The sequence below is a fragment of the Lepidochelys kempii genome, chromosome 20 (assembly GCF_965140285.1).
Source record: "Lepidochelys kempii isolate rLepKem1 chromosome 20, rLepKem1.hap1, whole genome shotgun sequence".
Taxonomy (NCBI): Eukaryota; Metazoa; Chordata; order Testudines; family Cheloniidae; genus Lepidochelys; species Lepidochelys kempii.
The window spans coordinates 19,775,240-19,790,973 of NC_136399.1; the positions used below are offsets into that span (position 1 = coordinate 19,775,240).

Consider the following 15,734-nt stretch of genomic DNA (forward strand, 5'->3'; position numbering starts at 1 on the left):
CCCAATAAAAAGAGCGGATTGGATACGGGGGCGGGACTTGGGAAAGGCAAGCCAATCACCATGGAAGGACGTGCACGTGTGGGAGGGAACAGCAGGTGTGTCACTAATGGCATCAACAGACCCCGGCCTGTGGCTAAAGAGAACTCTCCAATTCGCCGGGCCGCCATTTCCCCTACTTATGGCGCGCAAAGGCCTTTGGGTAATGTAGTGCTCCAGCCTATTCTATTCCTTGGTGGCAAGGCAAGCAGGAAATACAAATCCCAGGGAGCCCTAGGGCAGCTGAGCGCCCGGCGGTGGATTGTGGGTAATATAGTCCTCCTGCGCCGGCCTACAGGGCTCAGAGACGGGAGCTCAATGTCCCAGGATGCATCGGGGCTATCAGGGTGCGTCTCACGGGTTTGTGGGTAATGTAGTCTTCCCTGCCCACATGGCTCAAAGAGGGGGCGTGGTGCTGACTCCATGTCCCAGGATGCATCGGGGCAGAGCCGCGCTGCGCGGGGGGCGTTGTGGGTAATGTAGTCCCCCTGCCGCTGGGCCAGGGACGAGGGGCCTGGTAAGGACTCCATGTTCCAGGGATCCCTGGGCGGCGCGGGCGGCCTCCCCCAGCCATTGTCGGTGGCGGCGCTCGCTGGCCGGAGAGGGGCTCCCAGCCAGGGCTGCAGGCACGGTGGCTCCGGTGGGGCAGGAGGAGGGAATGAGTGAGGAGGAGGAGGCCTGTGGGACCAAGAAGAGTGGCGGGTTCCCCAGGTAACGGGGCGGCTCAGGGGCGGCCCCGCCCACCGCTCCCCCCAAACTGGGCGCTGGGGGGGGGCGGATCCTGGGGGAAGCCCCTCCCACTGCCCCCCCTCACTGGGGTGTCACTGCACCCCTGGGAGGTGGGGGCGGGTCCTGGGGGGCAGCTCCTCCCATCACCACCCCAATGGGGGCGGGGTGGGGACGTGCTCCCATTGGCCCCCCGCCCCGCTGGGTACAGGGGTGGGAGATCATGGGAGAGAGCCAGCTGCTGCCACGGGGTACTGGGGTGTCCTCAGACAGGCGTAGAGGAGCATCCAGGGGTGGGGGACGGCTTCTCACACTGAGCCCCACCACCCAACTGGGCACTGAGGGGATTTTCACTGGGGGCATCACGAGGGGTAGCTGATCCCACTGACCCCTCCTACTGGGGGACCAGGGAGACTGCCATGGGGTGAGGGGGTAGCTGCTCTCATTACAGCCCTCCGCCTTTACTGGGGGACTCTTTCACAGGATCAGTGGGGTGCTCTGGTGTGGGAGGGGGAGCTTCTCCCACTGCTTCTTTCCCCACAACTCCCCCTTCCGGCTCTGGGAATAGCCCTGGGTGTTTAAGGCCCTGGGGCAAGCCCTGATCTGTGGTGGTTTCTGAGCCTGTGTCCCTGTGTTGTGTCCCCTGCCCCAGTATAGAGCAAATGCTTGCCTCCAATCCCGGAAAGACCCCGATCAGCCTTCTCCAGGAGTATGGGACAAGAATAGGCAAGACGCCCGTGTATGATCTACTCAAAGCCGAGGGACAAGCGCATCAGCCCAACTTCACCTTCCGCGTGACTGTCGGGGACATTAGCTGCACTGGTCAGTTACCCGTGGGGGAGGCGGGTAAATATGGCTCCCAAACAAGGGAAACCTTGGCATTGCCACCCACTTGAGGGGCCTGATCTTGAGCTGCCTCCTGCTGACTGATCGCGTCTCTGCATTAAAGGTGTCACTCGTGCTTGGAGCCAGGGAGCTGTGGATCAGGACTCTTGAGTTCGAATCTGGGTTCCTTTATAGAGTGCTTTGAGCCCTGTGGGTGGACGTGCTTTGTAAGAGCTAGGTGGTGGCGCTATAGTGAGCGGAGGGGGAATGGGTGAGGTGGCTTTGGCCAGAATTCTCCCCGGAGTAGGGGGTGGTGACTAAGATTTTCTGAGGGGGATGGGAGTCATCATCCTAGTGTATGGGGCCCATTCAGGCTGGGGGTGGAACTCGGAGCTTCTTGTTTCCCAATCTGAACCATGCCTAGGGCATCCTTGGCGGGAGGATCCCAGGGCCTTGAGGTCTTGGGTTCAAGTTCAGCTATTAGCACTTAAGGTCTTGTTTGGTAGCCTCTGGGTGGAGGGAGATGGCTGGGTCGCAGCCCAGCTCCTAGTGGCACAGGCGCCTCCACCATAGAAACAACCCTCCTGATTCTTGGCACTTGCCAGCCCCCCATGGGCCACTTTTCAAGGCAGAATGGGCCATGGAGACAGAGTTCCTTGCCCTGCTGCTGTCCCTGCTTGGGGGCTAGAGGCCGTCAGCTTTGGGAGCTGCTGATCTATCACCAGCACAGAGAGCAACTGAGTGACACAGCTGGGAATAGAACCCAGGACTCCTGACTCCCAGCCCCCCACTGCTCTAACTGCTAGACACCCTGCTTTCCAGGTCAAGGCCCAAGCAAGAAGGCAGCCAAGCACAAGGCAGCAGAGGTGGCCCTAAAGCTCCTGAAAGGGGGAAATATGCTGGAGCCAGCAGCATCGGAGGAATCCAGGTGAGGGGTGGCAGAGGGGGGACCTGGGCCTTTACTTAATTTGCTTCTCAACTTCTTTGATCCTTTACCTGCAGACTCGCATCCAGACCCAAACCCGCCCTCTACTCCCCACTCCAGTCCTGTCAGAGTAGAGAGATTTGGGGGTACGTGTGGGAAGAGTTGGGGATGGAGAAACTCAGCTGAGGAAATGGCCCCCAGCTGGTGCAGCCTATGGGCTAGAGCACTGGACTGGGAGTCAGGAGATTTGCGTTCTACTCCTGGCACTGCCACTGGCCTGCTGGGTAACCTTAGGCAAGTCACTTCCCTGTTCTTTGCCTCAGTTTCCCTAGCTGTAAAATGTAGATAATGGTACTGATCTTCTTTGTAAAGTGCCTTGAGATCAGTGGATGAAAGGCACTACATTTGAGCTGGGTGGTGGTATTATTCGTTATTAAAACATCCCTAGTCCCCGTGGTCCCTTTCCTGCCCCCAAGTGGCACCATACCCAAGCGTTTAGAGGTAGGAAGAACTGGTTCTTGTTGCGCTCGGAGGCGCAAAGCCTGCTTTAATGTTTGTCACCTTTTATTTTCAAAGCTCTCCTTTCTCCCTAGAGCCCCTTTCTCAGCTCAGCACCGCAGCGGCCCCCGCAGCGCCCATCTTGCCTGCTGCCTCTCCCAGGTAAAAGGGAAAGTCACAGGGAGGGGCTCTGGGCCAAGGTCACCCAGTGTGATCTTGGGACACTTTGTTTTGTATTGGTGGGGTGCTCAATTTAAAGACACCTCAAAGGGGATTGGTTTTCAGAGTCTGGTGGGGACTCCGTATCCCAGTATGCATTGGGGCAGGAGGGGTTGTGGCTAATGTAGTCCTCCTGCCCATTTGGCCTGTAGGTAGAGGCCTGGTGAGGACTCTGTATCACAGGATTCATTGGGGCAGTAGAGCGCTTTGCAAGGGGTTGTGGGCAATGTAGTCCCCCTGCCTGACTGGCCCATAGACTGGTGCCGAGTGGGAACTCAGGTATCAGGGCCCTATCAGCAGTACTGCCAATCTGCATGCTATTTGGTATTTATTCTTAAAGCCCCAGCTCCTGGAGTCATGTTATTTCACAGGGAATCTCAGCTTCCATTAAAAAACTGGTTAAGTGTCTTGCCCTGGGGGTTGCCTAGAAAAGCTGCAAAAGGTTTAGTAACCACCAGGTAAATGTAAGAACCCAACAGTGATTATTGTTTAAAAATCACCTGATTCTTAAGCCAGTCCCTGGTTTTTGAGCCCTCAGGGGTGGCCATGGTACATTCAGGGTCCCAAGCTGGGTACGCAAAAATCACTCAAATCCACGCTGGGGGCTGTGCTTGGGAAACCTCTGGCCTGGTGAGCTCAGAGGCACATACGTCTCACCCGCACCTTTCATCCCCAAATGTCTTGAGTATTGGGTTGTGTCGCCCATCTCTGCAATGCAGCCGTCTCTGGGGCAGAGCATGGCGGGTGTCTTACAGCAATACAACTACAGTTTAGGGCAGGGAGTGAAGAAGGATCCTGTTGGTAATTGAAAGTGCCGGGGGTATTTGGGGCGCTGGAATGGAATTGCCGAAATGGGGATTCGTGCCCCAACTCTTGTGAAAAGAGCCAGGGGGACTCGCGTGACCCCCAGTGTGTAGGACCTCGCTGTTACGGCTCAACTAAACAGCACCGCCTCTGGCACTGCCTGCTAGCACCGGGCTGGAGGTCTGGAGTCAGCGCTGACTCAGAGGGGAGAGTGTCCCCTCCTGATTCCCCCATTGTACTCCCTGCAGCACAGCGCCCCCTAGCATCCTACTGGAGCATTGCAGCCAGTGCCTTCCACTGAGTCACCCATCCCAGTTCCATTGGGTGTCTCCTGCCAGTGGCTCCCCACCCCCTCCCGCAAGCCCCTGGCACCTCCAGCAGACTCCCTGGCCAAGGGCTGTAGGCAGCAGCCCAGACAGCCAGCTCAGCCCCCTTCACTGGTGCCCTTGTGTCTTACTCAGAAGCTCACCGATGGAGGTGAAGTCGCCCGTCTCGCCCCAGCAGTCGGAGTGTAACCCTGTGGGGGCGCTGCAGGTAGGTGCCGTCGGGGCACTTTTCCCCGTGGCGCAAGGGCCTCTGCTCGCTTTGGGGAGTGGGAGTGCCCCAGGTAAGCCTGGGCTGGCTGGACTGGGGACGAAGCTATTGAAGCAAAAGGCTTCATGACCCTCGAGTACCAGAGACCCTGGGTGGCCAGATGGGGCAGAGTAGCTGGTTTGAATCCTGGAACGGGTTGGTTGGGCCCAAATCCTGACAGCTGCTTGATGGCTCCTGGGTGGATCTGAGCCTTTGCCATCTCCATTAGCAGCTTCAGCAGACAGGGGCCCTCTCGCGGGTGGTTCGGGGTGGGCTTGGGCTGCCTGGGCTGTCCCCAACCCTGTGGTCACGGGACTCTGGAGCTGTCCAGCTGGCCCCTTTCAGCAGCACTCAGATCCCGGGCTTATCACTGGAAGAACCAAACCGCAGCTGGTGTGCCCAGTCCCATGTGTCTCGCCTGTGGCTGTCGGGTTCCCTCAGTCCCTCAAGAGTGGGGGTGTTGAGGGGTGAGTCTCACAGCACCTGCTGCACCATGTGAGGACCCCTTCCAATAGCCTTTGGGTTCCTAACCCTCTTGGGACCTCTGCCCAGATGGGCTGTCCCCATCCACAGACACTGGGCAGCCCAGGCGCTGTTGGGCAAACTCCCCACCCTCCCCTTGAGTTTCCCCTGGGTTGGGCTCTCGGTTTCCATGGCTTCTGCTGAGCCAGTCTGCGAGCAGGTAGGTTGCCATGGTGACTTAGGGATGGACGTGCTAGAGCACTGGACTGTGACTCTGGAGACCTGGATTCTCTTCCTGGCTCTGCTACTGATCTCAGCCAAATCACATCCCCGCTCCATGTCGGAGTTTCCCCTCCTTTGTCTGTCTGCGGCAGGGGCTGTCTCACCTGGTGTCTGTGCAGCACAATGAGACTGATCTCAGCTGAGACCTCTAGGCATGACCATGATAAAAACAACGAAACTAGGGCTGTCAGTTAATTGCAGTTAGCTCAAGCGATTAGCTCAAAACAAATTAACTTGATTAAAACAATTAATTGTGATTAAGCGCACTGTTTAACAATAATAGAATACCAATTTAAATTTATTATAACTACTTTGGGATGTTTTTCTATGTTTTCAAATATCTTGATTTCAGTTACAAGAGAGAATACAAAGTGTCCAGTGCTCACTATCTATTACTATTTTTGATTATAAATATTTGTATTGCAAAAGAGAGAAACAAAAGAAATAATATTTTTCATTTCAACGCATATGAGTGCTTTAGTGCAATCTCTTTATCATGAAAGTGCAACTTACAAATGTAGAATTATTTGGTTTTTTACACAATTGCACACAAAAACAAAACAATGTACAACTTTAGCGCCTATAAGTCCATTCAGTCCTACTTCTTGTTCAGCCAATCGCTCAGACAGACAAATTTGGTTACATTTACAGGAGATAATGCTGCCTGCTGTTTGTTCACAATGTCACCTGAAAGTGAGAACAGGCATTTGCATGGCATTGTTGTAGCTGGCATTGCAAGTTATTTACGTGCCAGATGCGCTAAACATTCGTATGCCTCTTCATGCTTCAACTTGTAGATTTGCACTTTTTTTTTTACAGTGCAAATATTTGTAATAAAAAATAATATAAAGCGAGCAGTGTGTACTTTGTATTTGTGTTGAAATTGAAATCAATATGTTTCAAAAGATAGAAAAAATAACATGCAAAAATATTTATAATAAAGTTAAATTGGTATTCTATTATTAACACTGCGATTTAAAACTACGATTGATCACAATTCATTTTTTATCTCACGATGAATCACCATCTTTTAAATCTTGCAATTAATTGTGATTAATTTTTTTTAATCGTTTGACAGCCCTAAATGAGACCCAAACGTCACATGGGCCACTAAGTGACAGTCTGGGGGGAGGGGGTTGGGGGGAGGTTGGTCTGCACTGACCATGCCTGGATTCAGACTTGCCCCAGCCAGTTACCCCCTCCTCCAGTCCCTGGTGTTTAATGGTAGTAGCTTGGCCAGGGTATCTGGGTAGGAATTTATCTGCAAGGGGCATCGGGGACTGCCCTATCCTGGGTGTTTGCTGCCAGTCTGGGGGCCTCTCCACCCAGGTCCCTGGAACCAGCCTTGCTGTTGCTCACACCACCAGCTGTGTCTGGGGTCAGGCGGTCCCCCACTCCCCTACCTGAGGAGGATCCTGCCAAGGCTCTCATGATGCCCCGTTGTCACCCTCCCCAAGGAGCTGGTGGTCCAGAAGGGCTGGAGGCTGCCAGAATACACCGTCACCCAGGAATCGGGGCCTGCCCACCGAAAGGAATTCACCATGACTTGCCGGGTTGAGAGGTTCATCGAAATAGGTAACTGCCGGCCATGTACTGAGGCGACATGGGTGATGGGAGCATCTCCACCTCCCATGGGGAGAAGAGGGTCCCGGGGAGGGTGGGGATTACAGGGGTGTTCAGATTAATTCCAGCGAAAACATGGTGCCCCTAAAGTGGGTGAGTGAATCCAGCATTCAAAGGTGGAGCCAGGGAGGGGCTGGGCAGGGTCCTGACTCGCAGTCCCAGCCCTGGGCTTTCCCCACCCCAGCTCTGCCTGTGCCCCTCAATCCTAACCTCTTGAAGGCACACCCCCATTGGTGATCTTTCCCTATCAGACAAGGCCCTAGGGGACTCCTTGGTGCAGCCAGGGGGCTCCTCTTCTAGCCCTTCCCTGTGCTGCGCAGGAGTTAACCCCCTGTTCCCCAGAGGGCAAGCGGTGCCCATGCCGGGCTTTGGGCATCAGCGATGACAGCGCTCCCCCTGCAGGGAGCGGCACCTCCAAGAAGCTGGCCAAGCGCAACGCGGCAGCCAAGATGCTGGTGCGAATCCACAATGTGCCCATGGACCAGCGGGAGGGCAGCGAGGCCGAGGTGGAGGAGGACCAGTTCTCCATCGTGAGTGCGGGCGAGGGCGGGACCGGCATGCTGCTTGGAGATGGGGCCCTCACCTTCTGATGGAGGTGTGTCCTTAGGGACTACAACTCCCAGCATGCAGTGCTCTGTGTGCTACTAAGAGACAATGGGGTCTCACCCTTTGATGGAGAGGTGTGTCCATAGAAACTACAACTACCAGCCCGCAGTGCTCCATATTGCTTGGAGGCAATAGCGGGCATGTGTCTGGGCTTCTAGCAGGGGAGTGTGTGGCCCATGGAGACTATAAGCTGCCCAACAGATTGCATGCTGGGAGCTGGAGGCAGTGGGACCGTAATGGAGGGTGTGGCCCATAGAGACTCCACCTCCCAGCACGCAATGCATCATGCTGCTTAGAGACAAAGGAGCCCAGTAGGATTGTGGGGGCAACCTATGGAGGTTACAAGGCCCAGCCTGCCCCTTCGAGCTGAGCGGCTGGGCTCAAAGTAGTGGCTCGTCCACCCTACGGCATAGCTGTGCCAGTGGGACCCATAGTGTAGACGCAGCCTCCTGCACCGGAAGTGGGGGTTCCTCTGTGGGTTAGGAGGGCAGGGCTGTGCCTGCGTCAGGGCTAGGTGGGCAGGGCTGTGCCCACGTCAGAGCGTCCCTTTTCCCACCCCCGGGCAGTGCAGCTCTGCAGATCTGCCTTGTAAGCAGAGGCCAGGCCTAGACGTGCTCCCCCAACACTTTGCCCCTCGGCCACTGCTGGGTTGGGCCCCCAGCTGATGCTCTCTCCCCCGCTCCAGACCGTGGGGAACAAGCTGGACAGCCTGAAGGGCCGGCTCTCGGGCTGCACCTGGGACTCACTGCGCAACTCGGCCGGCGAGAAGATCCTCCATCTCAAGAGCCACCCGCTGGAGGCGCTCAACGCCGGCTTCTGCAGCCTCCTGCAGGAGCTCTCCGAGGAGCAGAGCTTCGACATCAGCTACCTGGACATCGGTAAGGGGCAGAGACCCCACCTGGCCCCCGCCGCCCGCCAGGCGCCTTGCCCCCACGGGAATGCTCCACCATGCCGTTGAGGGCCGGCACTGTCCCTCCTGTGGGGCGAGGGTTCCCCAGCACTGTGCCATATGCTGGGGGCTCCTCGGGCCGGCCGTGGGGAGCAGGGGCAGCGACCTCCAGAGTCTGTTACTGCTGACGCCAGCCTTGGCGGGAAAAGCGCCCTCCCCCATGCCCCAAACAGGGGCCGAGCACCCTGCCCCCCAACCTCAGGGCCTCGCCCATCACCCTCTGCCCCTTCCTCTCCCCTGGGCCTGAGCATCCTGCCCCCCCCCCTTCCCGGGGCTCAGCAGCCCCCCCCAAGCACACCTTGTTGTGCTCACACCCACGTCCCCCCAGGGCTCAGCCTGCAGCGCCCCCGGCCGTGACGCCCCATCTCTCCCCGCAGACGAGATGAGCCTGAGCGGCCTGTACCAGTGCCTGGTGGAGCTGTCCACGCAGCCGACCACGGTGTGCCACGGCTCAGCCGCCTCCCGCGCTGCTGCCCGCACCGCCGCTGCCCGCAACGCCCTGCAGTACCTCAAGATCATGGCGGGAGGCAAATGAGGAGGTGCCCGGGCCCAGCAGAGCCTCTGGGGCCGTGGACGCTCAGCCAGGTGGGTGCCTGGAGCCATGCCGGCACATGCCTCCCGAGGCCAGGGCTGGGGCAGACACCGGTTGGACCCACACGCAGCCCCATGGCCAGGGCGGGGCGTCCTGCTTCCCCTGATTTGTGAGGGGCAGGACCTGGAGCCCCCCGGAGAGACGCCAGCCCTGCCCCAGCAGCCTCCACCAGGCCTGAGTGGGCTCTGAACGCAGGGACGCACTGGGCTCTCAGGGGCGGGGCCCACTTGCTCCGACACCCCCACCACACGTGGGGGCACAGAGGGCCAGTGTAGCAGCTCACCCTAGCAGGAGATCGCTCCTGATCCAAGCGCTGCCCACTCCAGGGAGTCCCCCTCCCCCAGCCAAGCCCAGCGCTTTCCACTGCACTGTTGGGGGGCTAATGCTGCCCCACGGCTGTTCCAACCTGCCCCCCCAGCTGCTGTCCTGCTCCAGCCGCACAGAGCAAAAGTTCTTATTGGCCATAGGGAGGGTCAGCGCCCTCCTACCCCCGTCGCTACATCCCCAGACTCGTCAGCAGCCTCTGACTGTGCCCCCTGACCTGGGCGGGGCTGGAACCCCCCCTCCCCCCCGGGAGTTGCTCCCCCACACCCTCGCTGTCAGCAGCCGAAGCACCATCCTAGGGACTGGGTCCCAAGCAGATTTGGAGTATGGAGCTGCCCCGGGCTGCCAGGAGCAAGAGCCGCCCCCCAGGGGTCTGTGCTGGAGCCGCCCCTGTGGGACTGGAGCGGGGGGGCGGGGTAGATTTTTATTGTTGTTTAAAGGCGAGACACAAGGTTTTTAAGACCAAATTCAGGTGCAGCCAGCCCCTGCCACGGGCCCAAGGACCTTGCTGCAGGATCAAATCCCCTCTGGGAGGGGCAGCTGCCCTCGCGTCTCCTGTCCTGATCGGCGTCCGTGCCGTGCCGGGGGAGTCGCCAAGCCCCATGGCCAGGGGGCCAGTGCTGGAACCCATGGGTCGATTGTGGGGGGGACTGTCCCGGAACCCGCCCTGGGGGCAGCAAGTGCCGGAGGAGATGGGAAATAAACTGGATGGTGGGGTTTTCTCCAAAATGTTGATGCGTTTCCTTTTGGGGAGATGGGATGGGGCCAGCTGAGTCTTCGGCTGGGTGGGTGCAATCGGGCGCTGGGGCCAGTCTGAGGCCCAGTAGTGGGGTGGGGGGAGCCGAGTGGAGCCAAGGCACCCGGCTGCCCATCGTGAGGTGGGGGCACTGGTTTGGCCGGGGCAGCTTGGCCTATCCTGGCGCTGAGATGGGCCCACCTGGGCCCTTCCCTCCCTGGCTTGTAGGATCTTCCCTCGCCCCCCGCTTGTGGCTATGGTGGAGGCAGTGGGATCTAGCGCGCACGGGGCAGAGACCAGTGGCCCCCGGCCTCTCCCTTTCCAGCTCAGCCCATTTGACTGGAGCCAGGGGAGAACTCAGAACCGCTCCCTCCCTGCTTCAGATTGTGTCACGGCGAGGGTGCTGCCCCCTGGGTGTGGGCTGCCCCCAGAGGCGAAGGGCGGTACTGTGCCGCGGGCACATTGACCACATATCCCCCAGCTGTGACGCTCACGTTTTATTATCGTCGCCAGAGCCACGGTCACCCCAGCCCAGTCTGCTCACGGGTGGGGGGGGCTATAATCCGGGCCGGCGGGTGCTGGAGCCGAGCAGCCCCTCGGAGTCACTTCTTCCCGAAGCGCTGGGGCACGGCCATGCTCCAGAACTGGGGGGCCATGGAGTCCCAGCCGCGCTGGCTGAGCCGGCGCTCGCTGCCCCAGCTCCCCTGGGTCTCGCGGCCAAACCTGCAGGGAGACAGATGAAGCCCTTGGCTGCTGAAGTGCCTTTGGCCCAACCCATGGCCCAAGCTTGGCTGGTGCCCCCTATTCCTGTACCGCCGGGTCCATCAAACCAGGTAAGGGCCAGTGGGATGCACCCACTGGTGCCAGGGCCAGCCTGACGTCCTGGCATCCCCGCTGGCCTCGGGCTGTCTCCACCCACGTAGCCCCTTCACCAGGCTGCTGGAGCTACAGCCATGCTTAGACTGGGCTGCCAGGTGCTGCAGCGGCCCAAGCTGGTCCCGCCAGCTGGACTCTGGGGCTTGTCACCTAAGGGGGGCATGGCAGCCGCTGGGGTGGAACCGGTGCTCTGAGGCACTTCAGAGGATTCTCTCTTGGTGCCTGGCTGGTGGGTCTTACTCACATGCTCTGGGGTGAACCAGGGGTCAGATTGGGGGCTAGAAAGAATCCCCCCCGCCCCCAGGTCAAATCAGCAGGGACCTTGCGGGGGGGTCCCCCTCCCCTGCAGCGTGAGGTACAGGTCGCCTGCTGGGATCATGCGGGCACGTCTCTGCTACTCAATCCCCTGCTGTGGCAGGGGCCTCTGGCATCTGGGCTCACAACAGCGTCAGCGCCTTGAGCCTGTCTGCTTTGGTCTAACCTAAGTCCTGGGCTCGACGCGGGGAACTGTAGGGGCCTCTGGCAAGAGGTCCAGTTGGATGAGCTGATGGTCCCTGCTGGCTTCGGACTCTGTGACCTGTAGTAGGCTCCTTTACGCCAGTACACCCGCATTCACACGAGGTGGTACTGGGCTAACTGGCTACAGTATCCCCGCGCCAGCCCTATCCCAGTACCTGCCCTGTGTGAACTAGGCTGGCACTGCCAGTCACTTAACTCGAGGGCCCAGACTCGAGTGCAGACCCACCAGCCCAGCCCCTCGGCCCGGCAGCTGGCTGGGGAGCAGGGCACGGCCTGGTAGGAGGATGTCTGGCTTAGTGGCGAGAGTTCTGGATTGGGACTCAGGACGCCTTGACCTCATGTGACTGACCCACTTTGGGAGGCACTGCCGAGATCCGCGCTGGGGTCTGTAGCTAGGAGCAGCTGCAGGGGCTGGGGAGGGGGCCCTAGGCCAACTCTGTGCCTCTAAACGACTGCTAGCTGGCCATATGCCACAGGCTGCCTCTGGTGCCAAGTGGGGTAGGTTTAACTCGTGCTAACCACGGTTTGTCCTGCCCTGGTGTAGATGGACCCTGAGGAGAGGGTGCCCCCTAGTGGCGTGTCTGGGGACCAAGGAGTTACAATGCCGGTTAGCTCAATTCCCTTTAGCCCCCAAACCCGAGTTCTGTGTTGGCACCACATCCCCCAGGCCCTTGGGACTGTATTTGAGCCCAGGTGGTTACATGGGTCTAACCCCTGGTGTGGACGCCTCTTCCAGTAGCAAAAGGGCTTTCTCCATTTAGTGTGTGGCCCTGGGGAAGGGGCTTGAGCTAACCGGGATCCAGTCCCGTGTATGAGGGTCGGGAGGGGGTCAGGGGCAGGTATACTGGTAAAATGCTCACCCTCCGTCCCCTTACAAAAGGGCGGGGGTGGGGGGGGCTTCTAGCCAAGCAGTGAGCAAGGCTGATGCTGCTTCGTGTTGGAGAGTCAAGGGATATTAACTCCAGGCTGCTGCAGAGAGCAGCAGGGGGGGGGGTTATTGGGGTGTGGGTGGGCCCCAGTGTCCCCCTTCCTTACCTTTGGGGCTGGAACAGGAAGGAGGGGCTGCGGCCGGGTCGCTGCAGGGCGAAGAGCAGGGAGCGAAGCAGGGTGCTCGGCAGGCGCTCAGCGGAGAGGGACCGAGGGGCGCGATCCTCACTCTCCTGCTGCAAGGGGTGGGGACAGGATGTGGTTACACAGCCCCCTGCCTGCAGAGGGGTCCCAGCGCGTTGGGGGGGGGGAATTTGGCCCAGGGATGGCGTTTAGGCTGGGTCTGGGTCCCCAGCTCGGCTGGCCCCAGGGGCCAGTGCCACCGTATTAAACTGCTGCAGGTGAGCCAAAACGGGGGGCAGGCATGAGCAAGGTGGTTCTGGGGTTTGCTCTTGGCCAACCCGTATATATCCAATCCCCCCCCCCACCCTGCGGTGTAGTGGGGCAAACAGCCAAGTGCCCCTGCCCGTTAACAGCTGCCCCAACCCTACACACTCGGGGCAGCACCGTCTGGATATCAAACCCCCCAAGAGGCAGCCAGGCAGAGTACCCACACCCCCCCCCCCGTCAGACTCTCCCATCAAGGGATCAAGCCTCCCCCTGCCAGCCATTAGGCCAAACTCTTCACCCTGCTGGAGTCCCTGAGTCCAGCCTGCCAGCAGAGGGCCCCATGCTGCAAACTGCGGCCCCAGAGCCGGACAACCCCAGAGATCTGGGGAGGAGGTGGGTTGACTGCAGGGGGTTAAACGAGGACGTTCACGGGCAGCCTGGGCCATCCTCAGGCCCTGCAAGAATTCGCACTGGGTGCCTGTTGCTCCTGGTTGCAGAAGGGCAATGTTCACGCACCCGCCTCAGCCTTTTAACCAGAAGGAACCCAAGCTGTCCCGTAGTGTGTACAGCCCGGGCTGGTGCTGCCCGCGCCGGGAGGCAGCTGCCTCTGGGGTGGAGCACAGCAGCCGTGTTTAACCATGCATTACAGGCGGACAGGGATGGCAAACTCCTTTTCCTGCTGGGGATGCAGGGAGGCAGTGGGGAATTGCCTGGGTGGACGTGGGCCTGGATGGCAGGGCTTACGCCCTGGTTCCCCGGGATCCAACACCAGGTGCCCTTTAACGGGCACCTCCGACCCCGCTGCCAGACCCATGGGGAACAACAGATGTGCTGTCTCCTGTCCCCCCAGAACTAACCTGGGTCCAGCATGGACTCCCAGGGGACGCTCCAGCTACTCAGCCGCTCTCTAAACTCAGTCGTGGTTAGCACATGGAGCCAGGAAACCTGGGTTCCATTCCCAGCACTGCCACAGGCCTGCTGGGTGACCCTGGAAGTTCCTGCCCCGTGATGTGCCTCAGTTTCCCCTTCTGTAAAAAGGGGGTGATGCTACTCACCAGGGTGGGAGCGGGGTGGAAGGATAATTCCTTGGGCCCCCAGGTTCTCAGAGGGGCCCCCTTGTGGGCTGCTCTAGCTCCATTTGCGGGGAGGGAACAGCCTGAGATTCTTTCACGTCCCACCCCCCAGGTCGGTGGCCTCTTTTGACATCATTGGCCTTAAGGTTGGCAGCTGGGATTTGCCACCGAATCCCAGGGGAGCTCATCCCCCGATTCCCGTAGCATCCAAGTGCCCAAATCCTTAGGCACCCCGCCTGAACCGCGAGGAGCCAGCAGACAGCGGGAAGCTCGTGTCTCTCCTCTCCATCTGCCAGAACCTTCCTGTTTCCCAGGGAAAAGGCTCAGCCCATCAGCATGGGGGACCCCAGGAGGGGTCCAGAGCCTACCAGATCCCTGTGGCTCTGCTGGGGCACTGCTTGGCTGGGGATGGGGTACCCCCCAGTGTCTCAGATCCGCCAACAGCTCAAAGGCCTTGGGACAGACAGACAGACATCATGTTCCCACAGCACTGGGTGCGGCTCCAGCCCCACTGGGGGAGGATACCCCAGAGCCCAGCAGCCAGGAATGGGGGTCACTGTGGATGGGTCGGGGTTTTCTCTGTGCAGGTGAGGGCAGAGGCTTATTGATGCTGGGGCAAGGCGGTGGGGGTGTATGTGTGACAGCATCCTAGCTGTCCCCGTGCAAAGCCCTGGTTTTAACATACTGTGTCCAGTGATCTGCCACCAACGCCGCTGGCCAGGAGGGGCTGAGCTGGTGCGAGGCACCTGTCGCACCCACGTGGTCCGTTGACATCAGTGGGTGGCACTGAGTGGCCCACGGATCAGAGCAGAGACCGCGTGAGGCACCACCAGGAACAAGAGCCCAGCACTCAGCCACTCCCGTTTGCAAGGCTGGGGTGGGGGTGGGGGATGCTCCATGACTCAAAGAGGGGAGCAGGGAGCCTCTGCCTATCCATTGCATCTTTCCCACCAGCAACTCAGAGCCCTTTCATTAATTCAGCCTCATGAGGTAGGTCGGGCTCGTTAACAGATGGGGAAACTGAGGCACAGAGGGGGCCAGGGATGTGGTTCTTCTCAAGGTTACAGCAAGCCCATAATAGACCCCAGACATCCAGGCTCCTAGCTCATTGCTCTAACCACTGACCAACGCTCCCTCCCAGCGTTGGAAAGGGAACCCAGGAGTCCTGGGTCCCGTTTCTGTTCACTGGCCTGGACCCAGTGAGGGAGCGACAATCTGCTGTGTGCACCCAAGAGCTGTGGTCCCTGCCTACCCAGCCCACTGCCACCTCCCTGGGCAGCGCCCGCTCACCAGAAAGTCGGAGAGTCTCTCTAGGTAGCCGTTGGGCTCGTCCGCCAGGGTCTCCTTGGACACGCTCCCTCCTTCCAGGCACTGGCCCGTCGGCGCGGTGCCCGAGAGCAGGGCCAGCAGCAGCGCCAGGCGCACATCCATGGCTGCGGTATGATCCCTAGCCCCGCTCCCTCCTTGCGCTGTGTGAACACCTTCCCCCGCTGCGGCTCTTATATCCCCCCAAACCCGGAGCCCAGCTCAACGCACGGACTGGGCTCTGCGAGTGGGATTGATGGGGGAGCCTCAACAGTCATTTGTAAGGCGGGGGCTTGGGGACCAGAGCTGCAGAACTGATTGCCACGCTGGGCCCAGAGAGGAGCCGGCGGCCCCAGGAGAGACAGCACCAGCACCAGCCTGAGCCCGCGGGCCAGGCTGTTTGTACATTATTACAGGGATAAATCCACTCAAATGGCCCTTTAAGCCCCTCTAAAAGTGAGAGT

The 15,734-nt window shown here is 59.7% G+C and overlaps 2 protein-coding genes across 4 annotated transcripts; one reads left to right on the forward strand and one right to left on the reverse strand.

Moving 5' to 3' along the window:
* Positions 1–535: 535 nt before the first annotated feature.
* On the forward strand, positions 536–10,179 carry TARBP2 (TARBP2 subunit of RISC loading complex). Of its 3 annotated transcripts, none has more exons than XM_073318593.2 (9): positions 536–747; positions 1,415–1,584; positions 2,410–2,515; positions 3,089–3,172; positions 4,495–4,567; positions 6,808–6,925; positions 7,316–7,503; positions 8,265–8,457; positions 8,906–10,179. In XM_073318593.2, exons 1-9 carry the CDS (start codon positions 695–697, stop codon positions 9,061–9,063), a joined length of 1,143 nt encoding a protein of 380 aa, XP_073174694.1. In that variant the 5' UTR covers positions 536–694; the 3' UTR covers positions 9,064–10,179. The 3 variants fall into 3 exon arrangements, with proteins under 3 accessions (XP_073174694.1, XP_073174695.1, XP_073174697.1); XM_073318594.2 differs by having other exon boundaries at positions 7,376–7,503; XM_073318596.2 differs by lacking the exon at positions 4,495–4,567 and having other exon boundaries at positions 3,106–3,172.
* Positions 10,180–10,782: 603 nt separating this feature from the next.
* On the reverse strand, positions 10,783–15,396 carry NPFF (neuropeptide FF-amide peptide precursor). The gene is made up of 3 exons (XM_073319221.1): positions 15,256–15,396; positions 12,611–12,738; positions 10,783–10,903 (listed from the first exon to the last, which is right to left on the reverse strand). Exons 1-3 carry the CDS (start codon positions 15,394–15,396, stop codon positions 10,783–10,785), a joined length of 390 nt encoding a protein of 129 aa, XP_073175322.1.
* Between the last annotated feature and the right edge of the window lie 338 nt (positions 15,397–15,734).

Excerpts from the sequence above, each read along its gene's own strand:
- NPFF (XM_073319221.1), bottom strand. The coding sequence starts at position 15,396 with ATGGATGTGCGCCTGGCGCTGCTGCTGGCCCTGCTCTCGGGCACCGCG. Across the intron at positions 12,739-15,255 it reads AGAGACTCTCCGACTTTCTG|CAGGAGAGTGAGGATCGCGC; the intron begins GTGAGCGGGCGC and ends CACCCCTTGCAG. Across the intron at positions 10,904-12,610 it reads TTCCTGTTCCAGCCCCAAAG|GTTTGGCCGCGAGACCCAGG; the intron begins GTAAGGAAGGGG and ends GTCTCCCTGCAG.
- TARBP2 (XM_073318593.2), top strand. The coding sequence starts at position 695 with ATGAGTGAGGAGGAGGAGGCCTGTGGGACCAAGAAGAGTGGCGGGTTC. Across the intron at positions 2,516-3,088 it reads GCAGCATCGGAGGAATCCAG|CTCTCCTTTCTCCCTAGAGC; the intron begins GTGAGGGGTGGC and ends TTATTTTCAAAG. Across the intron at positions 8,458-8,905 it reads CATCAGCTACCTGGACATCG|ACGAGATGAGCCTGAGCGGC; the intron begins GTAAGGGGCAGA and ends CTCTCCCCGCAG.